The sequence below is a fragment of the Podarcis pityusensis genome, assembly GCF_964106645.2.
Source record: "Podarcis pityusensis genome assembly, chromosome: 9".
NCBI lineage: Eukaryota > Metazoa > Chordata > Lepidosauria > Squamata > Lacertidae > Podarcis > Podarcis pityusensis.
Window position 1 is genome coordinate 77,033,768 of NC_138034.1, and position 23,332 is coordinate 77,057,099.

At 48.1% G+C, this 23,332-nt stretch overlaps 1 protein-coding gene across 7 annotated transcripts in view; it reads right to left on the reverse strand.

The window, feature by feature from the left end:
* The window catches only part of LOC308485361 (exocyst complex component 6B-like), an 81,225-nt gene that overhangs the window by 32,174 nt on the left and 25,719 nt on the right, over window positions 1-23,332 (reverse strand). For 3 of the 7 annotated variants that reach the window (XM_081021188.1, XM_081021186.1, XM_081021191.1), the window contains exons 2-6: window positions 17,723-17,888; window positions 16,054-16,101; window positions 15,271-15,361; window positions 15,122-15,167; window positions 11,860-12,064 (exon numbers count right to left, since the gene is read on the reverse strand). In XM_081021188.1, the coding sequence (XP_080877314.1) occupies window positions 11,860-12,064; window positions 15,122-15,167; window positions 15,271-15,361; window positions 16,054-16,101; window positions 17,723-17,888 (556 nt within the window). Of the gene's footprint in view, window positions 1-873; window positions 1,164-5,145; window positions 5,173-5,200; window positions 5,327-11,551; window positions 11,612-11,859; window positions 12,065-15,121; window positions 15,168-15,270; window positions 15,362-16,053; window positions 16,102-17,722; window positions 17,889-23,332 lie in introns of those variants that run through there. The other 4 variants (XM_081021187.1, XM_081021192.1, XM_081021189.1 and 1 more) reach the window with 4 other exon arrangements.

Sequence of the window (23,332 nt, forward strand, 5' to 3'; positions counted from 1 at the left end):
GGTTCAGGGCAAAAGAAAGACATGTTAGAATTCCTGCTCCTTGACTGCAGTCATGGGATTGTTGTCTTTCACATGATGGTGTATGTTTTGACTCCATAAAGTGGGAAGTGACAGATACAGGATGTTTGTGTTACTGTGTTCCATGAAGTGGGACTATTGTCCTTTGTTCTTTTTCTCTTTGCTGTCTGATGCTAGAGAGAGAGGGAGCCATGTTGCAGTGCTCTGTGTGTGTTTATATGTAAATGAAGTAGATTAGCCAAAATGCTGAGTTGCTGAGGTCTGTTACACAAAGCTGCGAAGACTCAGCGGATCCCTAAGTATGCCGGTGTCTGTTGGCATCAGTTGCTGTGATGTTCGGGCAGAAGAAAGCTTTTGAAGCTCCCAAACAAAAGACCAGGAAGGAGAGAACGTGCTAGTTGGGCATGTGTCTCTGCCAGGGACCTACTCGAGTGTAGGCCGAGCTCCTGACAACGTTTTCCCTCTCCCACTGATTGGACACCTCCCCCCCCCCATACAACCACAAAATGCTCAGATCTGGGGTGAGAAGCCCTAGGGCACAACATGTTCTTCCTTCCCCTTCCCCAGGCCCACAAGAGCAGGACACAGCCCCTGTCCCAAGCTGTCAGGAGCCCTCCGGAGGAAGCCTCTCTTTAGGGGACCGGAACACAATGCAACTAAAAGCACAGGTATGTTGTCCCCAGAAAACCAGCCTCCTTATCTCACCAAACCAAGGCAAGTTCAGCCCGTAGACACACTCCACCCGCATCCTGTTGGATGAGCGGCATGACGTGGCTTACTTTGGGATGCTGCTACTAGGAGGAAAGATTCATACCCCATCTTCTGAACCCAAGAGGCCAACACGTTTTCCATATTATTCTTGCCTGTATTGGACTGCTTGTGCACCAAAGTTCAACTCTATTCGGATAATTTATCAGTCACTTCAAACGTGAGCTCCCAGTGATCGAAAAATATACATCATCGTTTCTGCTCCCAAGCAGCTCCCATTCCTCTCCAAAGAGGGTTGCGTGGGAGGCATGGCTGTGCTGAAGACCTCAGCACCTTCTTAGCCTCAGGACATCCATTCCCCAGGACTCAACGAGAACGCAGGCGCCCATCTCACAGTCGGCAGCACCGTGTAACTCGGGGGGCCCGCAGACTCCCAGCTGCAAAGAGGCAAGCAAAGGGGGTGAAGGAGCCGCCATGGCCTGCCGGCCTGCCATTACCGCTGCCAAAAGCCTGACAAGCAGTAAGACAAGGATGTCGCCTGCACGAACAGTTAAATCTGATTTTCTACAAAGTATACACAGAAAAGGCGGTGGGGGGAGCCCCAACAACTTCCATCTGCATTGCAGGAGATTACACAAGGTTTGAAAATCTTCAGCTTGCGGATAATTAGAAACACCGCCCAAGCGGCACTTTTAAACATTGTTCCGGGCCACTGAGAGGCCAGCCATCAGCATCTGGAATGCGAGTAGCATTCAGCGAACATGTCATTCCATCCACCACATTCTCAAGCGAGAGGGGGGCGGGATGGCACACCAGTGGCTCTGCACACATGGCACTGGGGAGGAAGAGCACAACTGGCCTGGAAACAGAGCCCAAATGGAGCCCAGGACCAGCAACGTGCCACTTGCCAGGGCAGCAGCTGTGGCGACAGCAGGGATTTCAACACACAAGAGGAAAACTTCATTAGCCTCTCCCCAGACACAGGGAAGCCACTGCCAGGAGCCAACTGCAGTTCCCCACTGAACATCGAGGCAACTAGCGGCCCCCTGATGAGGGGCACAGAGGCATCACCTGGGCACACCTCTCTTAGGCACGAGGCATTGAATCAACAGGCAGCCACCCACCCACCCATCCAGGGAAAGAGTGTTGCTGAGCACCCTCCTGGAAGAAAAAGAAGCAGGAAGCTGTTCTCAACTGCGGAGATGGGGAGGAAGAGGAGGCAAGCTGTCCGGAGGAGGGGGACAGAGATGGTGAGGGGCCAAGAGACCCCATGGGAAATGGCTTGAGGTGTTGCGCATGTTTAGAATAGAGAAGAGGCTATTCATTTACTCTTTATTTAAAATGTATCCCATTCCATAGCCCCAAGAGGTTCCCAAAGCGGCTTACAGATATATTCTCCAAATAAAACCATACTAAAATCTAGTACGGACATCAGCCCTGAGTGCTCACTGGAAGGACAGATCCTGAAGCTGAGACTCCAAGACTTTGGCCACCTCAGGAGAAGAGAAGACTCCCTGGAAAAGACCCTGATGTTGGGGAAGATGGAGGGCGCAAGGAGAAGGGGACGACAGAGGATGAGATGGCTGGACGGTGTTCTTGAAGCTACCAGCATGAGTTTGACCAAACTGCGGGAGGCAGGGGAAGACAGGAGTGCCTGGCGTGCTCTGGTCCAGGGGGTCACGAAGAGTTGGACATGACTAAATGACTAAACAACAACAAAATCTAGTACAGTGGTACCTCGAGTTATAGATGCTTCAGGTTCCAGACTCTGCTAACCCAGATATAGTACCTTGGGTTAAGAACTTTGCTTCAGGATGAGAACAGAAATTGTGCTCCAGCGGCAGCAGGAGGCCCCATTAGCTAAAGTGGTACCTCAGGTTAAGAACAGTTTCAGGTTAAGAACGGACCTCCGGAACGAATTAAGTTCTTAACCCGAGGTACCACTGTACAGGAAAACAGAAACGACGCAGTGCCCGTAGGTAGCCGGGACTTCCTAAGCAGCATTCCCTGGTCCTTCCCAGGTGTGATGCCCAGCAGCAGTTCCCCCCACAATCCTCAGTGGCCAGGGAGTGGGGCTGAGCAATCTGGACTCCATGCTGAAACCAGCCTCATCCTGCAAGAAGCTGGCACTTGGCAGGAACGTTCCCCCTCCAGGGTCCTCTGGGACAAGGGCGTGGGGCTGAGCAGCTGGATTCGGAGGCAACATGATGGCTTTCTTCAAGTATTTGAAGAGCTGCAGCACAGATGGTGGGGCAAAGTTTTCCCCTGCTGCTCGGGGAGGTAGGACCAAAACCAAAGGGTTTTGAATTAACAAGAAAGGAGATTTCAGCTCAACGTTAGAAAAAACTTCCTGACAGCAAGGGCTGCTCAACAGAGGAAAGGATGGCCTCAGAAAGTGGCTGACTCTGCTTCGTTGCTGGTAAGAGCGTAAGAAGAGCCTAGCTGCTGGATCAGGCCTAGGGGGGCCTCTCCAGTCCGTCATCCTCTTGGGAAGCCCCAAAGCTGGACTTGAGAGCAATAGCTCCCTCTCCACTCATGTTCCCCAGGAAATGACGTCCTGCCAGTGCACAGCTATCATAGCTGGCAGCCCTTGCTAGCCTCCTCCTGTTCCTCCATGAATGTGCCCAAAAAGCCATCCAAGCTGGTGAGCATCACTATGTCTTCGTGGTTTAGGATTTGCACTGGAGAAAACAGGGTTCTTGTGCCTTCAACAGCTGCACCTCCACAATCACAACTGGCAGGACCCAGCTGACTTCCCAGAGTAAGCATGAGATCGTCCAGGAAGAAGCAGCAATTATTGTTCTGCTTCTACTTTCGCCATGTCCTTCTCGAAATTCCAAGTGTGCCCTCTGGTCCAAAGAGGCTGGCAGCCCCTGACCTACAGGAAAAAATTCCGCTGCACAGTCAACCCTGTCCAAAGGTGGGTTACAAAGCAAGCCTGGGTCACCAAGTGCAGAGACCCAGGAGAAAGAGGCACAAGAGGCAAAGTCACATTTCAGATCAAGGAGACACCAATGAAGCCTTAGATCAGGGGTCAGCAACCTAAGGCCCATGGGCCACAAGCAGCCCACGGGGGGTCATTTAACCGGCCCACGAGCCGCCCCCAAAATGAGCCACCCACTCGCTTCTGCAGTGCTGGAAATTGCGTCTGCGCATGTGCAGACGCCGAAATTCACGTCTCCGCAGACACCGAAAATCATGGGCAGGCGCGCTCATGTGCGATCCGGCCCACAGAGGGATCTGCGCTGGAGTGAACCAGGCCAGGCGAGGTAAACCTCAAACCCCATGGGGATTGAGAACTAATGAAAAATTAGCTAAGGCCAGAATAAACACTGAAACATATCACCATTCTTAAAACACAGATCTTAATACAGAGGTACCTCCAGTTATGAACTTAATTCGTTCCGGAGGTCCGTTCTTAACCCGAAACCGTTTTTAACATGAGGTGCACTTGGGCTAATGGGGCCTCCCACTGCTGCCGCACCACTGGCACATGACTTCCGCTCACATCCCAGGGCAAAGTTCACAACAAGGAGCATCTACTTCCGGGTTAGAAGAGCTCGTTACCCGAAGCATTCGTAAGGAGGACGGTATGTAACCCGAGGTTCCACTGTATAGAGATATGAAATCGGGGGGGGGGGGGGGAATTGTTTTTGTTTGTTACTATGGCATGAATTTTGTGTTTTTATATTGTGAACTGCCCTGTGGTCCTCAGATGAAGGGCAGTATAGAAATTTAATAAATAATAGCAATATCTGTGAACACAAGACGGCCTTGGGTTAGGCTTCCAGTTCCAGGGTTCCTGGCTACCTGAGCAATGCGCACAAAGGCAGCACTGCAGGCTTCCAAGTGACCCAGAGGAATTCCACCATGCAACACCCTAGAAAACGTTTACCTTTGGGGCTCTCCATTGAAAATTATACCAAATGCCTCGCTTTGAGAAAACGCTTTACCCACAGGGAAGGGACCACACCAACCTTACGGGGGGGATCCTTCTTTTCATCATATAACTGCAGTGCATCTAGGCGAAGGAGAATGAACAAGATCTTGCAGCAGTGCATTTTAAGAGGGCTTGGAAAGCAGCAGGGGAGCGCGTTGGTGCAATCCTCATTCATTTCCACAGAGCCTGAGCAGGGAATGCTCTCAGTCGACCTCGGCATCAGTAAACAACAGGAGTCAGCGGTGAATCGAAAAGGGCAAGCGACCCAGAGAGCTCCCCGGTGGATGCTCCTCAGAGGGAGGCAGCGCTCACTCCCATCCGCCTGCCTGAAGAGGCAAAGCGGACACTTTTGGCCGCGGAAACTAACTTTATCCGATAATGACTTCTGGAGTGGTTATTCTTGGCCTGTGATGCAGGAGGCTTCCTGGAGGCTCAGGCTGGATGCTCAGAGGCAGCACTGTTTGGAGCGACCCCGTTCACATGCCTGGCATACCTCAGCTGCTGCGCTATATAATAAAAATACATACCGGATACCATCAAGTGTTAAAGAGATGTAACTCACTCCCAACAGCCCTCTCCCAGGCCAGATCTAAGAAACCCAAGGAGGGCAAGGAGGTCAGAGTCCAAGGCAAGTTCAGGACACTCAGGTAAGGCATGTGACTAGACGGCATAAAATGAAAAATCATAAGCATAGTCACAAACAAAAACCCGCACAAGCACGCACACACACACAGAGTTTAAAAGGCCATAGATTAAAGGCCTGGGAGGAATGTTTTTGCCTGTCGTGTAACAAAGGTGCCAGGCAAACCTCCCTGGTGAGAGCATCCCACAAGTGGGGGGCCACCACAGAAAAGGCCCTGAAAAAGACAAACACATTTACCAGTAAATCCAGTGCTGTTGACAATTGTAAACATTGCCTTGCCCCACCCCTTTAAAAATATTTGTCCTTGCTCAATGTTCAAGTCAATGTCACGTTTTTAAAAAACAACAACACAATTTTAATTGGTTATAAAACTGCTCTGGTAATTGGGAGGAGATGGAAGAGAGGGGATTGTGGCTTCATGCCCACTGGCCAATAAGCCCTGTGCACCATGGGCTTCTGCTGCAATTTGGCACAACCAGTTTTCCCTGAGCTCCACCCTAGAGAGGAACAGATGCGCTTAAGCACAGCAGAGTGCCTGTACTTCCAGAGTGAAGCAACTGCCATTTGCATCTGTGTTTATTTCCACATAGCCTTAAGGAACTGTTTTCATCCAGCGCAGGAAGGAACTCTTTTTTATGGGGCAAAGGAAAACCTTCCAATATTCCACAGCACAATTTATCCCACAAGTTGCTACCAGCTTCCACCTCCCAAACACACAAACAATGTCTTGTTGGAAGGCGGAATGAACACTTGCCCAACACCGCTGAAAGCTGTCCAAAAATGGTGCAACATGTAGCACTCGGATCACCACAAAACAATTCTTTCAAGTGGCATCAGGGTTCGTGTTAACCAACATCGGCTGCCTTGGCCTGCTTGAAGAAATCCAGCACAATCCATGTGGTGCGAGCCGAGATGCGTTGAGTGTTCTCTCCACCACAACAGCCAGCATCTGCCAACAGCTGCCTATCGGTGCCAGAAGCTAATTTCAGGGGGCGATGCAATCGTCCAAAGAGCAGAGCTGCCAACTGTTGATGACCAAAGGAAGCCTCCGCCTCGCCATAATTGCATTGCATGTAAGGAACTGTTCCTTTGTTCAGAGCCATCAATGGAAGAACTGTGTCCCTACGGAGCTCTAAAAACGCTTCTCCGCAAACGGTTCCAGTCCACGACAGGCAAACCTTCACCTCAATTCAACTGGGCATGCTGCTTTTGCCATCTTACTCCAGTTCTTGTGGAGCACCTGTGAAATGTCGCCTTCAAGTGGCTTTTGCCCCAGACTCCACAGGCCTCCATGGGATTCTAAAGATAAAGGTTTGGGGGACTCTCTTGCCTGGATTGGAAAAGCACAATCCCTACAGTTCGGGCATCAAGCCTGCTGTGCTCGTCACAACTGTGTATGTCACATTTCCCAGTTCAATTCTGCACCGCGGAATGAGGGGCTGTGTTGATTCACAGGCAGAGCTGGGAAGGGGGGCCAGACGCTCGTGCAATTAACCTGGAAGCAACAATACATTCCGCTCCTCAGCGAAGACCAACCCAGAGCCAACCAAGCAGCTGTCAGCCAGGGAAGAAGACAGCCAAACATCTGCACAGACTCATCCTGATGCTGCCAGTGCTTCAGCGTTTCTGGAAGAGATGGCATGGGCTGGGAATGGGGGCACTGGAACTCAGGGTCAATACAGTTCGACAAGTCTGACATATTGATAACCGGAGGAATTGCAGGCAATGAAGCAGGTCGATGATTAGAGCACAGGCAAGAGAAATCTCACTCAAGACAGCATGTTTCCGGGCACAATTCAAAGTGTTGGTGCTGACCTTTAAAGCCCTAAACAGCCTTGGCCCAGTACACCTGAAGGAGAGTCTCCACCCCCATCGTTCTGCCCGGACACTGAAGTCCAGCTCTGAGGGTCTTCTGGTGGTTCCCTCCCTGCGAAAAGCCAAGTTGCAGGGAACCAGGCAGAGGGCCTTCTCGGTAGTGGCACCCGCCCTGTGGAACGCCCTCCCATCAGATGTCAAGGAAATAGGAAACTATCAGACTTTTAGAAGACATCTGAAGCCAGCCCTGTTTTTAACATTTGATCTGAAGTTTTTAACATTTGATGAATTATTGTATTTTAATATTTTGCTGGAAGGCGCCCAGAGTGGCTGGGGGAAACCCAGCCAGATGGGCAGGGTATAAATAATAACTTATTATTATTATTATTATTATTATTATTACTACTACTACTACTACTACTACTACTACTTGTGCCTAACATGTGACGCAGTAAAAAAGGCATACTTTGCTGAATCAACTGCATCCTCAAGTAGCTGTACAGCAGAACCCTTCAGGGTGGTTTGGAGGCTGCTGTTTCTGGAGGGCCCATCACTGGACCCCTGGAAGGCCTGCTGTGGCATGTTTGCCCAGCACTTTGAGGATAAAGTCACTCGCCTTTGAAACACTTGATGCTATGGATAAGGCAGTTCCTAGAGAGGTATCCAGTCTTAATCTCGCCCTGTTGTGAAGGACCAATTTCAGTTAATGTGGACTGATAACACAGCAAGGTGCTTGCAAGTAACGAGCCCAACTAAATGTCCTCTCGGTTCCTGGCCCTTATGGCTAATTAAATCTAGCCACCGCAGTATGAGAAGTTGGAGTCAATGTTTGAGGAAGGAAGGTGCCAATGATCTATTCCTATTTATTAATTTATTGATTGCCTTCTACAAAACCATCTCAAGGCAAGACACATTTCAAACAGCAAAGAACAAAAATGAATTCCTGTAATACCACCAGGTCAACCTATTGCTGATCTTAAGCTGACTACTGTGGAACACAGGAACTTCAACAGAAACTTCTACTGCGAAGCTATCAAATTGCAACTTAATAAAAATGGAAATTCTATTCATTTGTATCTGAAGAGAGAGAATAGTTTTCTGTAGGTGCTAATGTACTCAGCAATTTTAAGATGACTTTGTTATCAATTATTGCTGTTGCAAAGAGTTAATTTGCACACATTTAAACTCTAACTGAATTGCCACAGATTGCACCTTTTTCCTTTATGCCCGGGTCAACTGAGGATCACACTCCATGCATCTAATATTCTGCAAAAGATTGTGCCATAATAAAACTGGCTAGTCTTCTAAGGAGCTGCAAAGCTCTTCTTAGAGGGAAAAGCTATCTAGGCACTGGCAACAGCCTGTTCAGGTTATTGCAATGTGAACAGCCAGCAACTGCCTTTGACAATAGTTGAAGATCTTCAACTGAAGAGTGGCTAGCTAACAATTTGAATTAATGAATGAAGAGGCCAGCTCATGGTGTGGTTCTCCAACAGGAAGCAAAAAGAGGCTGAATTCAAGGCTTCTTTGCCTTGATCACCTAAGCCAAGAAGGGAAACCATTCTGTTAACAAGAGATTTTTAGGGGGCTTGCTCACCCACTGATGAAAAAGCCACCGGAAGAAACAAGCCAACAATACAACGGCAAAACCGAAGTGTTCTCTTGCTTCTCGGTTACTGGGAAACAGCTTCAGCTGGACAGGGATTGCCTTTGCGGATGCATTCCCCGCCAGTCGGGCACCAAAAGACAAATGAAAGCTATTAGTACTTTCCACGAGCCCAACACAGAGCGACTTTTCCAGAAACATGGTTGCGTTCGTGGCCAAACATTAAATATTTCCATAAACAATCAAGCTTCTAACTGTTTGCATCAGGTAAACCCGGGTCATTTTAATAAGGCCAATTTAAATTCCAAGAGACAAAAGGCACTTCCTAGATCTTTAATACCTGCAACAGTTTATGGGCTTTCATGGGCTTGAAAGGATCGCCATGGTCTGTCTTTGATAGAGAAAGCCATTCTGGTGGCTAGTCCATCAAAAGAGACTATGGAGAACACCTGGGTTATTAATGCACAATGGAAGAATCTATGGGTTGTATTCAACTAAGTACTACTCAGAGTAGACCCATGGAAATTAAGGAGCCTACATTAGTCATGTCCATTAACTTGAATGAATTGATTATGAGTACGACCAGCATTTGGGACTCAGGTGGCGCTGTGGTCTAAACCACTGAGCCTAGGGCTTGCCGATCAGAAGGTCGGCGGTTCGAATCCCCGCAACGGGATGAGCTCCCATTGCTCGGTCCCTGCTCCTGCCCACCTAGCAGTTCGAAAGCACGCCAAAAATGCAAGTAGATAAATAGGTACCACTCCGGCGGAAAGGTAAACAGCATTTCCATGCGCTGCTCTGGTTTCGCCAGAAGCGTCTCAGTCATGCTGGCCACATGACCCAGAAAAACTGTCTGCAGACAAACGCCGTCTCCCTCAGCCTGTAAAGCGAGATGAGCGCTGCAACCCCAGAATGGCCAACAGAATCTGACAGGGAGCCAACTCTACACGGAACCTGAAGCTAGCACCATCCTGGATTACTTTATGTTTACTTATTTAAAATCACTGACGTACTGCTTAATATTTCAAAACTGTCTAAGCAGTGATCATGTGGGTAAGAGGATCATATGGACTAAAATTCAAAACTCTGTGAGAAGGGCCTGCCACATGCCCAGGACTCAAGAGAAACAAAAGCACTGCTCTGCCAAAGGTTCTCAGTACTGGAAATATAAAGTCTGGCCATTAAACCTTCCAGGGCTAGTTCTGAGGAAAATGGATTTGGGGAAAACATTTTTAACGGCTATAGAAGCTATATATCCTGAACGACGAGCAAATATTATTGTAAATAACATTATCTGAGGGATGCAAAGTTATGAAAGGAACCAGTCGAGGGTGCCCCTTGTCCCCATTGCTGTTTATTTTGATTTTGGATGTACTGACACAAAAGATAAGGAATAATGACAAAAAGAGGTATAAAAATGGACCAACAAAATTGTAAGTTAAAAGCATATGAAGATTAAGTTGTTTTGGCGTTGGAAAACCCACTAGAAAGTTTACCAGCAGTTTTGGAAGAAATAAAGGAGTTTGGTAACTTTGCAGGTTTTTAACTAAACAAACAAAAAACAACAATGCTAGTCAAAAATATGGATGCTCAACTCACGAAAGATTTGGAAAGAATTAGTGGTATAAAGAGTGAAAATAAAGTAAAATACCTGTGGATATGGCTAACTATGAATAACCACAATATCTTTAATGATAATTACGCAAGGGTTTGGAAAGAAATTAGGAAAGATTTGCAAATTTGGAGTAAAATGCAATTGTCTCTGTTGGGTAAAATTTCTGCTATAAAAATGAATATACTCCCAAAGATGTTATTTCTATTTCAAACAGTACCTATAATTAATGATATTCAAAATTTTAAGGACTGGCAAAGAAAACTGATTTTTGTCGATTCTTTGAAAGGAAAGCTTTTTCTCTGCTGTATCATTTTTGTTCATGTTTTGTTGATGTGGAATGTTATCAGAAAAGCAAATAAATAAATAAATAAAATTTTAAAAAAACAACCACCTTCCAGTGCTGACACATTGGAGGCAGCCTGAGACAGGGCCGTTGCGATTATTACTTATTATTCACCGGTGAGACTAAAATCTAAGACAACCCCAAAGAAAATTCATACTATGCAAAACCTTGCAGGAACCAAGACGACCTCCTGGGGGAACCAGTACCAATGGTTCCTAGCCATTGTGGTCCTGATCCTCCCTCCACGGTTGGAGGCAGCATGCCTCAGAGGGCCAGTTGATGGGAACCGCAAATGAACTTTAAGGGAGGAAATACGTGAGGAGCTCCTGTAATCTCATGCAGACTAAGGCCACCACCTCAAGAGGTTCAGGGCCACTGCTAAGGAAGTGGGATCCTGGCTTTTGTCCCCCAAAAGACTTGCCCAGTTTAACTCTTTGTATGCAAATGGCTAAGTGGTCTGAGCTGGTGGGTGTCTCTTTTCTAACTGAAGTTCAGAACCATTAAGAAGGTGGAACCATCCCCTTAGTAAACGTTTTGACTGTAATAAATGAAGCCCCTTCATGGATCACTGTCTTGTCATGGCTTGAAGAACTCCAAGAAGCTGTGAGCTATGCCGTGCAGGGCCACCCAAGATGGACAGGTCATGGCCGAGAGTTTAGACTAAATGTGATCCACCTGGAGAAGGAACTGGCAAACCACTCCAGTATTTTGCCAAGAAAACACCATGGACATAAAAAAGGAGAAGCTTTGAGAAGAAAGTGAGAGTTTCCAAGGCATTCTCTGGTTCATGGGGTCACAGAGAGTTAAGTAAGGCTAAGATGACTAAACAAAAATAAACCAAGAGCCAATTATCTATTCCCTGTGTCAGAATACTTGCATCAGAAATGTAGCTTCTCTGGCCATTGGTTCACACCACACTCCATCTAAGGAAGAAGGCTGGATTATATTGGCCTCTAATGCAGATGGAAGTGTGAGGAGCTCCCATAGTCCCCCATCCAACCAGTGACACGGGGCAGTCACAAGCAACGGAAGGGACAGAAAAGGAGCCTCTCCTAACCAGGAGCTCCACAGTGGCATCCATGACCATCTGCAAACCACAGGTGCTTCAAACATCGAAAGGAGACCACTCCGCTCAACATGGCACCCTCCTAGTGCTCATGGCTCAGCTCACCTGCTTCATTGCTGTCTCGCCAATTTTGTCCGAGTGCTTACGGATGCTCTCCAGGAAATCTTTGAGGTCGGACATGGAAACTTCCTTGATCTCCTCATGCAGTTTTGGAATGTTGTCCACCATGACCTTGCAAAAACGATAATGGCTCACTTGAGGCAAGTGCAGGTGCTCCAGGTGCTCCAAAGTCTTCAGGGCAGGATAGTGTCTGGAAGAGAAGACCAACGCTCATCAGAAGCAGGAAAGATCACTCAATTCCACAGCTTCCCAGAAGATGGTGGTCAACTGGCAAAACTTTGGCCTTCTAAAACGAGAAACACCAGGGTGCCATACAGCTTCTATAGTTCAGCTGACACCCAAGCCTACTCACCCCCACCTTTGTGTCTATCGGCCTACAAGTGGGAAGACAAACTATATAAGTGCCCATGGCTCCTTCTTGGGAAAAGGCTCTGGTTAGCATATAGCCCACTTTGCCAGTGAAGAGGGGCCTGTCACTCACCACCATGATGGGACTTCTTGGATCGCCCACCCAAGGAACAAGAGCTGTACAAAGTTAGGCAGAGCGGCAGCCTTGCTATCAGAACTAGGTTACAGGGGCAGAGGAGGAGCCCAGAGAGAAATGAAAGTTGCAAGTTAGAGAGAAGGGGCAAAGGCACTGACATCCTCGACCAGAAAGAGGGAGAGGGTTTCTGGACATAGAAAAGGGGAGGCAAGTCAGTGGAAGGATTCAAGGAGACACAAAAGGTGAACCTAGCAGTGGGCAGGACAATGATTCTAGCCAATACATTTTGAGTCAAAGTGAAGCATATCATGATTGGGCAAAGAATAATTGCAAGCAGGGGACACAATCCAAGAGGACTCTCTTGCACAAACTTCCTTTATAACATGAGCACTGCACAAGCCCATTTATGATCCATTCCTTTTTGGAGAGATTTCCTCTGAAAGCAACAATTTCCCAGTTCTCCTGCTGGACCAAGGCATGCAACAGTTCCTTGCTTGCTAGTCCTGACAGTCGGTGCACACAGGCGCATGCAGGTGGGTGGACCAGGAGACTTTAGAGAGCTGGAAAGCAGCTTGCATTTATTTAAGAGGCAAGAAAATGGATTCTGCTTCTTACCAAACTTTTCAAACCCAGGGGTGAAATCGGTGGAGTTTCTGGGGGTCCTGAGAAAAGGTTTCAGCAGGAATGTAGCACATGCCAAAGATGTTTGGTCAGGACACTCTGGCGTTCACACCCCCTACCACTAAAAATGTGTCTAGTCAGAAAGTGTGCATGCCAGTTGAAAAATGCACACACAGAACTACTCAGATGTCCTCGTCTCCAAACAATGTTTGCATAATGTGCAACTGGAGGAAAGGGAAGTTGTTTTAACTGAAAATTGTAGAGGCCATCAAGAGCAAAAGTCAGTGTGCTGTTTACTCCAGGAATCCAGGCTCTGTTTGTGTTGCCATGAGGTTTAGGTAAAGCTATTTCCAATAAAATGCAGCTCCTCTGGAGAGAAAGCAAAGGTTACACGAGTAGCCAGACGTTAGGCCAGCAGAACAGACGCAGGACAGGCTTGCTTCATCTCAAGACACTGTTGTTTGAAGGATGACCAAAGGGCCCTGTGGAGTTTGGCTACACTCGCCACCCAGGCCCCCCGACAGCCTGCCAGTGCAGCAAATGTTCTTCCCATTGACAGACATCTCGAGCCAGTGAGGTCATGTGGACCCAAACATGCCCCTGTCACCCACCCGCCCGCCCCCCCTCGGAGCGCAGCTCCCAAGCCAGGCCTCCCAGCTGTGCCCTGCTCAGCCTCTCAACAGCCGTGGCGCCTCGGCTCCTGCGCTCATGAGAGGAGCCTGGAGGCCAACTCCACGTGGTGCCATCTTTCACCCCAAGGGACTTCCGGGACACCGTCCAGAGATGGATTAACGGCAGCAAACAAGCCTGAAAGACTAACAAAGGCTAAAGATGCTTCGTTTATGCTGCATCAGAGCAAAACGGCTCTCCCCTTTGGAAGAGAGGGATGAGGCCAGCTGCAAAGACAGGAGGAATAGGCAGGAGAGTCCAAGGCATCTTTCGACTGTTAGAGAGACAGATCTTCAAACTAATTACCTGACCCCCATCTGGCTGAGTATAGGAGAAAAGAGGCTCCCATCTCACCGACAGCCAAGCAAGTCAGACAGTAGTCAAATATTCTCCAACCAAACCGGCCTTTCGGGAAAACTAGATTTTTTTTTGGGGGGGGGGGATATTTCCCCTTGCAGCTTGCTTCACAGGTGCGAGGAGAATGAAGCTGGTACATCAACAGGGGAACTGATTAAGATATAAATTATCACACACTCTCTGCCTCAGTAGAAAGAAGGCAAAATAAGACCATTAAAAAGAGACTTAAAATGGGGGAAATGAAAGGCAGTATTATTAGAAGAAACCCTCAAATCCATCTCTACTTGGTCATTTAGACATGAGGAGGAGGAAGAGAATGATGATGATGATGATGATTTATTCCTTATACTCCGCCTACAGCCAATCTGGCAGGCTTCCAACATAATTTTAAAAACACAACAAAACACTAGACATTAAAAGCTGCCAGTGCAATGGTTTTATGCAAGACACTTGCCATGGGTATATTTAGAACGTGATTTGTGAAGATCATTGTCAAAAAGGTTGGGAGTGGGGGCGCTACCCCTTCTGTATTGTAGTGGCTGAAGGAGGGGGAAAGGAACCAAAGGAAGTTCCCGCAGCCAATCGGAAGCCAGGGAAGCCCCATCAGACGTTCAGTTTCCAAAAGAATGGTCGTAAACCAGAACAGTCACTTCCAGGTTTCGATCGTCCAGGAGCCAAAACGTTTGAGAACTAGGCTGTTTGAAAACCAAGGTATGACGTATATGCACGATGGCAGCAAAGGACCCAGTCTGCTTTTGGCTGAACAGGACCAAGGGGCTTCCCAGAGGCAGGCTTTCTTTGGGATGAAGCCAGGCGGCAGCAAGTTCCACAGAGTAAGAGGCAAAGGCTGAGCCATGGAGCACAATCCCCTGGGAAGTTCCCCTGCACAAGCAGCCCCACTGAAGCAAGAGGGAAGTGAGCGCCCAGTGGGGCTTGCTCTGGGTTGCAGGACGGGAGCAGCATTTGGGTTTCCGGCCTCAGAGGCCAAAATGCCTTGAGCCGGCTGTGCCATTTGCTGTTCCGTTCTTGGGCTGTCTGCCCGTTTGTTTCAGTGAAGCTAAGACCTCCAGACAGACGCTGTCACATTTGTCACGCCGGCCGCCGTTATGAGCTTACCTTTTAGATTTCATTTGCTCTCTTAATTTGCTATCCATTTCCAGAACTAGAGCAGAGGAGACATAAGGATACAGAAGTCAGTAAGAGAAGAAATGGGGTACTGCTGCCCTATCTAGAGCCATGCAGACGTTCTTTGCTTCGTCTCTCACCAGGAAGGCACTGCGTGAGCTTATCCACTGTGGCAGAAATATTGCGCTGCTGCAGCCGGCACTGTTTCAGCTCTTCCATCGCTCCCACCAGCTGTAAAAGAAACCTCCGTTTAACCACTAGCACTGCATTCCAAGTCAACTTCACTCGCTGCATATCAAAGGCTCAAAGGCCACAGGACCATTTTCTGTTCCATCCAACCATCCATTCAGGATCAAGGAACAATGAGGGAAATGGATCAGGGTATTCCTGGCCTATGTGGACTGTAGCTGTTGCTAGCAAGCATGGCCTACATGAGAAGCCGTTTCAAACATACAGGGCAGCAAAGGCGGAAAGGCAGAGGGAGCAGGAAATGCCCTTCAGGCAGCTGCAGGTGGCAGAGGGAAGGTTACCAGCAAGGAACACGTCAGAGAGCAGAGAGGGGAGAGGGGGGCTGGGCCACGGAGCATCTCACTCTGGGCTAAGTAACTCTTCCCTGTAAGGCCTCCCAGAGAGGAGCTCTCTTGCACTCACATTTCCCATGCTCCACAGTCTGAAATCTGGACGTTGGGCATTCTTGTACAGATCTCACCAACGAGGCATAGAAAATGCACGCAAGGGAATGTGCATCTTCCAGGTGGGAGAAATGGCAGGCAGGCAAGGGAATCACAGACCACAGCGACCTTCCACCTCGGAGTCACAAGGTTTCCCTGGCACAGAAGCCCAACATGTCTGGCACTAATACAATGGCCAGAGCCCACACCTGATACTTCCCCCCCCCCCCAACACTAGAACCCTGGGCTTACTTTTTTGCTTTCCATTTGCAGTTTTCTGTTTGTGTCCGTGACTTGATTCTGCAAAGAAAAAACCACATCGTTGTTTCAATTAGAACCTAGTTGAAAGTCTCGGGCGTCAAGCTGGAAAAGGAGACTGCATGAACTGGAAGATGCTCCTTGGCTTAACGAGCCCACATGAAATCTTGTCATGCAAACTGATCCCAGATACCGGGAAAAGTGAGCGTGGTTATGAAATGTCACCAAGGATTGGGAGATGTTTTAACAAAAGCAAGAGCATTGTGACACTTTATTCATGGCCGACAACACACCTCTTTGCTGGGCACCAGGGTCACAGAAGAAGGCCTGAGTTGCTCTTCAGCCTTCCCATGCTTCAGAGAGTACACACAAGGCAACCTAGAGGTCAAAAGCAACACAAATGCATCCTACCAAGGCATGCACAGGCCAGTTGAAATCCGTAGGTTTAGTGTGAAAAACTGATGGAAGAGGGCCAGTGAAATAGGCCTCTGAAGCAGCCCTAGGGAGCCCAGAAGTGAGGCTCCAACTGGAAGCCGCCAGCCCAGACCCAGCGCTGCAACGGACTGCAGGCCACAGGTGGGAGCTTCTAGCATCTCAATCCCAACAGAGTTGGCAATTCATCAGCACACAAAGGGAGAACTAAAACTTATGCTTCCCACGATCTGAAGAGGCAAAGGGAGGACTGAGTTTCTCCGACTACACACAGGAGCTACTCAGCCTGCTGCAATATTGAACAATGGTGCTGGTAGCCAAAGGAAAAATGTGGAAGAAAATAACTTTTGGTCTCAGAAGTATGAATGGCTGCAAGGGGAGAGACTTCAACAGTCAAGTTACGTACATCAGCCTTGAAGCCAGGCATCTTATGATTAGATAAGATTAGACAGATGATTAGATAAAGACCTCCTTCTTTGGAGGTCTTTAAGCAGAGGCTTGACAACCATATGTCAGGAGTGCTCTGATGGTGTTTCCTGCTTGGCAGGGGGTTGGACTCGATGGCCCTTGTGGTCTCTTCCAACTCTATGATTCTATGATTCTAGACCGAATGGGGAGATGCAAGTTGGTCCCCTGACAGCTGCCACCAAACTCTAGCAAGCCTCTCTAAGGAACCTACTATTTCCTTGGACAGGGCATGAATTCACAGACCTCACTGGCATAGAATTTGTACCAAGCAACGTTTTAAGCAGGCTGATATAGTGGAGCTTCAAAGCCCACCCATTCACTGGCTCTCCCAGGATCAATGAGCTTTGATGCTCTACTGTATCTGGGCATGGGAGACACAATTTGCAACTCAACCAAAACACCCGCTCAAGCTTGCAGCTCAAGGGTTTGCTGCCCTGAGCCAAACAACTGCACCTCCTTGCTCTTGTGGCATAAATTTCAAAACACTTTGTGCACCAAACGCACCAGAGATCAGTGTTATTTGCAGAACGAAGTTCTACTTTACTCCCCCACTTTTAAGGCAGCCACAGCTATTACTCAAGAGTAAATAGCAAGCAGTAATCCTGCATACCAGCATCCAACCCAAGACTGGCGCATTCTCTGCTGTTCCACTTGCGGTTCGCCTTCAGACCAGCACACGTAGGTTGCTGCCTCCTCTAAGGAGCTCATTGCCCCTTCACAGGAATCCTAAGCACTGCCCACAGTGATGGATCCCATTCCTTACCTTGAGCTTTTGGGCTTCTGCCCTGACTTTCAAGAATTCAGTGATGGCATCCACAAAGCCCTGGTAATGGAAGTTGCACATCTTCTCGATTTCACGGTCGTGATTCCGGATGCGAGCGTCGAGTTTCTCCATGAAGCGTCCATGCTCCTCACCATCATAGACAGACCTGGATGAAACGCAAGGGCATTGGGCAGAAAGACACCTTCAGAATCCACTCTCAGTCCCTGAACTTCACTAAATTAATCTGAAGGAGAGCTGAGGGTGGGGAGGAAGGGGAGAAAGGATGCGCTGCAACACCTTGCAATTTTACTGCAAGAGAAAGAGTATGATTTCCACCACAACAAGATCTGCCGTTCAGGTTTTCCCCCACCTCACTTCCCTCGTCCCAGAAGTGCAAGGAATTACTCAAGAGACAGGAGTGAAGTGGTCTCAATTATTTAGAAGAAAATACAAATTATTTTAAAAATGCCTGCAGCAATTTATTTGGTATTTTAAAGGTTTATGTCCTGGCTTTTAATCTAACACTGACCAAGGTGGATGACAGCAGGGTGAAATACGCACAGAGAGATGGCACTAAGGTCATCACATGGCGATTCACAAATAATCTTTCCATCTGCTATGAGCAGCAACCACTCAGAAAAGAGAAGCTGCCAGAGGACCGTTTAGGAAGCGAGAGTCAACACCGCATCTGCATGGCTGACTTTGCCACCTGCTTGCTCAGCCGCAGAATGCTGAATGGGAGGGCATGGAAGGGAGGGAGGGGTGGGAAGCCAAAGAATAAGAGGAGAACAGTCCGAGGATCTGGAACACAGCATCCAGAGCCAGCAACGTGATGAGAGAAGAAGCTGGTAGGCGGACAAGAACATCCTTGGTGCAAAGCTGGACTGCGAGGTCTCAGCATCCAGAAGAAAGCACATTGCAAAGGAGTACCCGATGAGCAGACGCAGAACAAGCAAGCAGCCACTCAAGCAACAGGTGTTCTCCTCCTTCTCCTTCCCCTGCAACTCCACACCCCCCCCCCCAAATCCTAGGGGACTCTTTGGAGCAGATGGGGGGCATGCAGAGGGCTGGAGGGCGGAGAAAGGAAACTGGAAATCCTGTTGCACAACTGCCCTGAGACCTCCAGGTATATAAATTCAATAAATAAACAACAACAACAACAGGGCAAACACCTCTGGATGCCCTACAGTGCGTTCAAGCCCTAGTGTGAGGCAACAGAAGAAATGCGCTCTCTTCTTGAATTCTGATTTATTCTCTTATACTCCAACACCTCGGTTTAGGATTGACGCTGCTTAAGCTTTCTCTGCAGTTCGGAATGCAGCTGCTCCTCTGCCTCCCCTCACAACCAGTACAAATCCCATGCGCACTTACCGGGGAGCAAGTCCCACTGAACTTACCCTCTGTCAAGACATGTATTGGAGTGCCCTGACAGAGACCCCTCTTCATTACAATACACCCTAAACAAGGCATTTACAGTGGTACCTTGGTTTACGAACTTAATCCATTCCGGAAGTCTGTTCTTAAACCAAAGCGTTCTTAAACCAAAGGCATGCTTTCCCATAGCAGCGGGGGACTCAATTTACAAATGAAACACACTCAACAGGAAGCGAAAAGTGTTCTGTTTTCAAGCTAAAGTTCACAAACCAAAACACCTACTTCCGGGTTTGCAGCATTCTTAATCAAAATTGTTCATAAACTAAGCTGTTCTTAAACCAAAGTACCACTGTACTGGGGACTTGTCCCATTATCACTCTATCTTACATCTCCCAGTACTAAATACAACTCTGAACGGCACGATGCAAAGCCAAAAACCACTAGCAGATCCCCAAGCAGCTTCCTGACTAAAGATGTAAGATTTAAGAGAAATACAGTGGTACCTCTGGTTACAAACTTAATTCGTTCCGGAGGTCCACTCTTAAGCTGAAACTGTTTTTATCCCAAGGCGCGCTTTCGCAAAGGGGCCTGCCTCTGGCGTGCAATTTCCGTTCGCAACCAGAAGCAGCTACTTCCGGGTTAGCGGAGCTCGTAACCTGAAGCGTTCGTAACCAGAGGTACCACTGTAGTAAAGCCATAAAAATGGCACCTCCATTTCACATTCCCACTCCCACAAAAGGTTTGGGGGAAATTAAAATACAGTATATGCATAGCTTGTTTTATCATCATCTACCATAAAACATTTCTGCTGCAAGGACATGAACAATTCTTGTGGCACCTTAAAGTTTCATTGTGGAACAAGCTTTCCTGGGTTATAACGCACCAGAGCCTACGTCTGGGCTCCAGTGAATGGCAGCTTATGCCTGAATAAAATTTGTTAGTCTGTAAGGTGCTGTAAGCCTCTTTGTTGCTTTGGTAATATTCTTAGCTTTCGCCAGTTAGGAAAATATGGGATGGGATGCAGGGTGGGGATAAAACGAGAAGATGAAAATGGAAACCATCAACATTGTAGTAAAATTTTATCATCTGGTCTTAGACACAGTATGTAGACCTCAGCATTTTCATGTACAAAGGGAGGAAACTTGTTTTTTTATACAGGGGGGAAACTAAAAACAAGCACTCTTGTAATTAATGAAAGGTGATAAATCTGGATATTAGTATATCTTCATTAGACACAGGCTGCAGCCTGGTGCATTACAACTCTCATCTGAAACTAGCAATGTGCCTTTTTTTAAGAAAGGAGAGCCTGCCATCTAGCGACTGCTTGGGTTAGTCCTAATACACAACTCTTTTCATTGCAAGCCTGCACTGGGGTGAGATGGGCTAAGGGAGAGGAAGCCAATGGAGAGAGGGCATATCCCTCCCATTCGTGAAAAGCTGCCACATAGCTCAGCCACAGCACTGGCTGAGTCCAAAAGAATCCAAAAAAATTCTTAAAGCTGGTCCACGCACTCTCTCCGCAGATGCCTTAGGATCTGAACCCTGGAAATAAAGTGATTCCACATTGCATTGTCTTATTGCATATACAGTGGAACCTCTGGTTGCGAACGGGATCCGTTCCGGAGGCCCGTTCACAACCCGAAAAGAACACAACCCACGCTGCGCGTGCGTGGGTCGCGATTTGCCACTTCTGCGCATGCGCGTAACGTCATTTAGAGCATGCGCCGCGTCTGTGCGTGCGTGCGCGCGCAGCAAAACCTGGGAGTAACCCTTTCCGGCACTTCTGGGTCGCTGCGGGACGCAACCTGAAGCAAATATAACATGAGGTATGACTGTACATGGCCACAAACCAGGAGGCAAAAGCAGCTCTGACATGTCCCCGCCTGACCATCCTGCTCACGGCATGCTGGGGTCCCAACTGACAAGTCAGGCAATGCAGCGGCCCTGTTTATGGAAGTTTTTAATGTTTGATGCTGTATTGTCTTTTTGATATTCAGTTGGAGGCCGCCCAGAGTGGCTGGGGAAGCCCAGCCAGATGGGTGGGGTATAAATTTATTATTATTATTATTATTATTATTATTACATGGAATTACTCACATGCAACCCACTGCAGGTCCCTTTCAGGAGTAGCCCAAGCAGCGAGCCAGGACATGGCAGCATGAGCCACAAAGACAGGAGCCCTGTGCAGGATCAGGCCAACTCCCCCTGCCCCCAGGTGGTTATATGGATGACACATAATTCTCTTCTATAGTCTATTTAAAGCCCCTTGGAAGACATGCAGAATGCCAATGGACTTTTTGGTCACCAGAAAGTGTGATGAGCATGCGCTGCAGCCACTCTGCCTAAGATGGAGGGTCCGCTGACAGGTGCAGGTCCAAATGTGACCCCTTTGCTGGGCCTAAATGAGGAGCTCCCAACTGAAATCCATTTAGGCAGGAGGAGCCGGCAGCAGGGAAAACAGAGGACCCCAGGAATTCACATGCCGGGACAGCCTGATCACTTTCTGGGGCACGGAAACGTCTCGCTTTTTGGTTTCAATTAATAAATGGAACAAAAGCCTGGACTTCAATTTAAAAAGGCAAAATATGCCACGATGGTTTTTAACCTTCAGACATTTTCTTCTCATTAAGCGACATAAAAGCATTAGCATTTTGTTTATTAGAAGAAGTTAAAAATAAAGTGGAACAAAAAGCGAGCTGCTTGCTTAATGCACAAGTATGCAAACAGTCACAGCGTGGGCTGGGAGAGGTCAGCAAGAGTTTGGATGCCCCAAACCTGCCCCCCCCCCAGCACCAAGAGCGGGAAGGAAAACGCTCCGTTCTTCATAGAGCAGAGAGCACGGGCAATCCCAGATGAAACAGGCCACTCTATTGCTCTACAGAGCTCCATCCATGAGCACAAAGGAGATGAGGGAGGAGGTTCCCAGCCATAGGGCAACAAATGCAGAGTCTAGAGGGAGCTGGGAACCTTCAGACAGCTGCAGATGGTGGAGCTGGAGAATCACTGAAGGAGACATGTCAGAAGGAAACAGCAGAGTAGCCATGGAAGGCTTTAGAAGTACAGAACAGGTGTTTCTGCTGGGTCCTGAGCTGTACAGGAAACCAACACGGCAATTTAAAGAAGGGCATGGCAAGCCACCCCTAGGAAAGTTGAGGGGGCTGTTACTAGGACCACTGCTGTTGGCCGCACTGAAATGTTCTAAGGCACAAGAATAGAAAAGACCCTTCTACGCAGCACAGCTCAGTGATAAGAGTGAAGGGTTCAGAGACCCCGGCCTCCGGGAACAGGATGAGGAGGTTGTGGCCTTGTTGGGGCTTCATGGGGCAAAGCCAGGAAGCGGGCTGTTGGTGGAGGATAGCGAGGAATGGACAGCCAATAGCATCATCTTCTGGTTTTAACTGACCACCATGACCCCAGGCCCCTGCTTTTGCTAACCTCAAAGGGGAAAAGAATATATACAATCTTCGCACTCACTTTCTGGGGTCAGCCGGCTGCTTGCAACTTAAACTGTGGCTGTGTACCTGCAGCCACAACCGTACTGTTCTCAATTAGTGACAGATAATCCGAATTGCATATGCTTTGGGACTTTGCTGCCAGTCTTCCTTATGGGATTTTCTTAGCATATTGTTAAAGGATTGAAGTAGAAAAAGGGGCTCCCATCACTCGCTTGACATCTCTCACCTTACCACTGGCCATTATCAAAACCAATAGCCCAAGTGGTTATTACGGGAACCCACAATCCACCAGGGGCTCAGGAGGGCCCAGAAGGCCAGATCTCAACATTCATGCGTGGGATACAAACCAGTTTCGGCTGCAGCAAACACAGTCTGCCTGCAGAAATGGACAAGCCAGCAAGCAGACACAAGCAAAGAGCAATTGGCGTGAGCCCGTGTTAGAAACTCAGATGCATAAGCTACGTGCCAAATGGCTCTTTAAACCAGGGTTACAGTCACCAAAACGGAATGTCTACTTGCCATTTGGGGGCCAGACAGTTCAAAGGTCTTATTTTTCAATATGACTTTTTGGTTCCTAACAGATAGCACTCTACAGGATGTGTTGCTAGTATGTGAAAACAGGCAAGATCCAATTATCCCCAGGCATGCATGATGGTGGAGATGTCAGGCACCATTCTGGTGCCCAAGTATCTCCACCAGGTTGCAAGTGGCCAATAGCCAGGTGCAAAATGCGCCTGGCCAATTTCGAACACCGCCAATGAGCCGCTTTCAGAGCATGTGC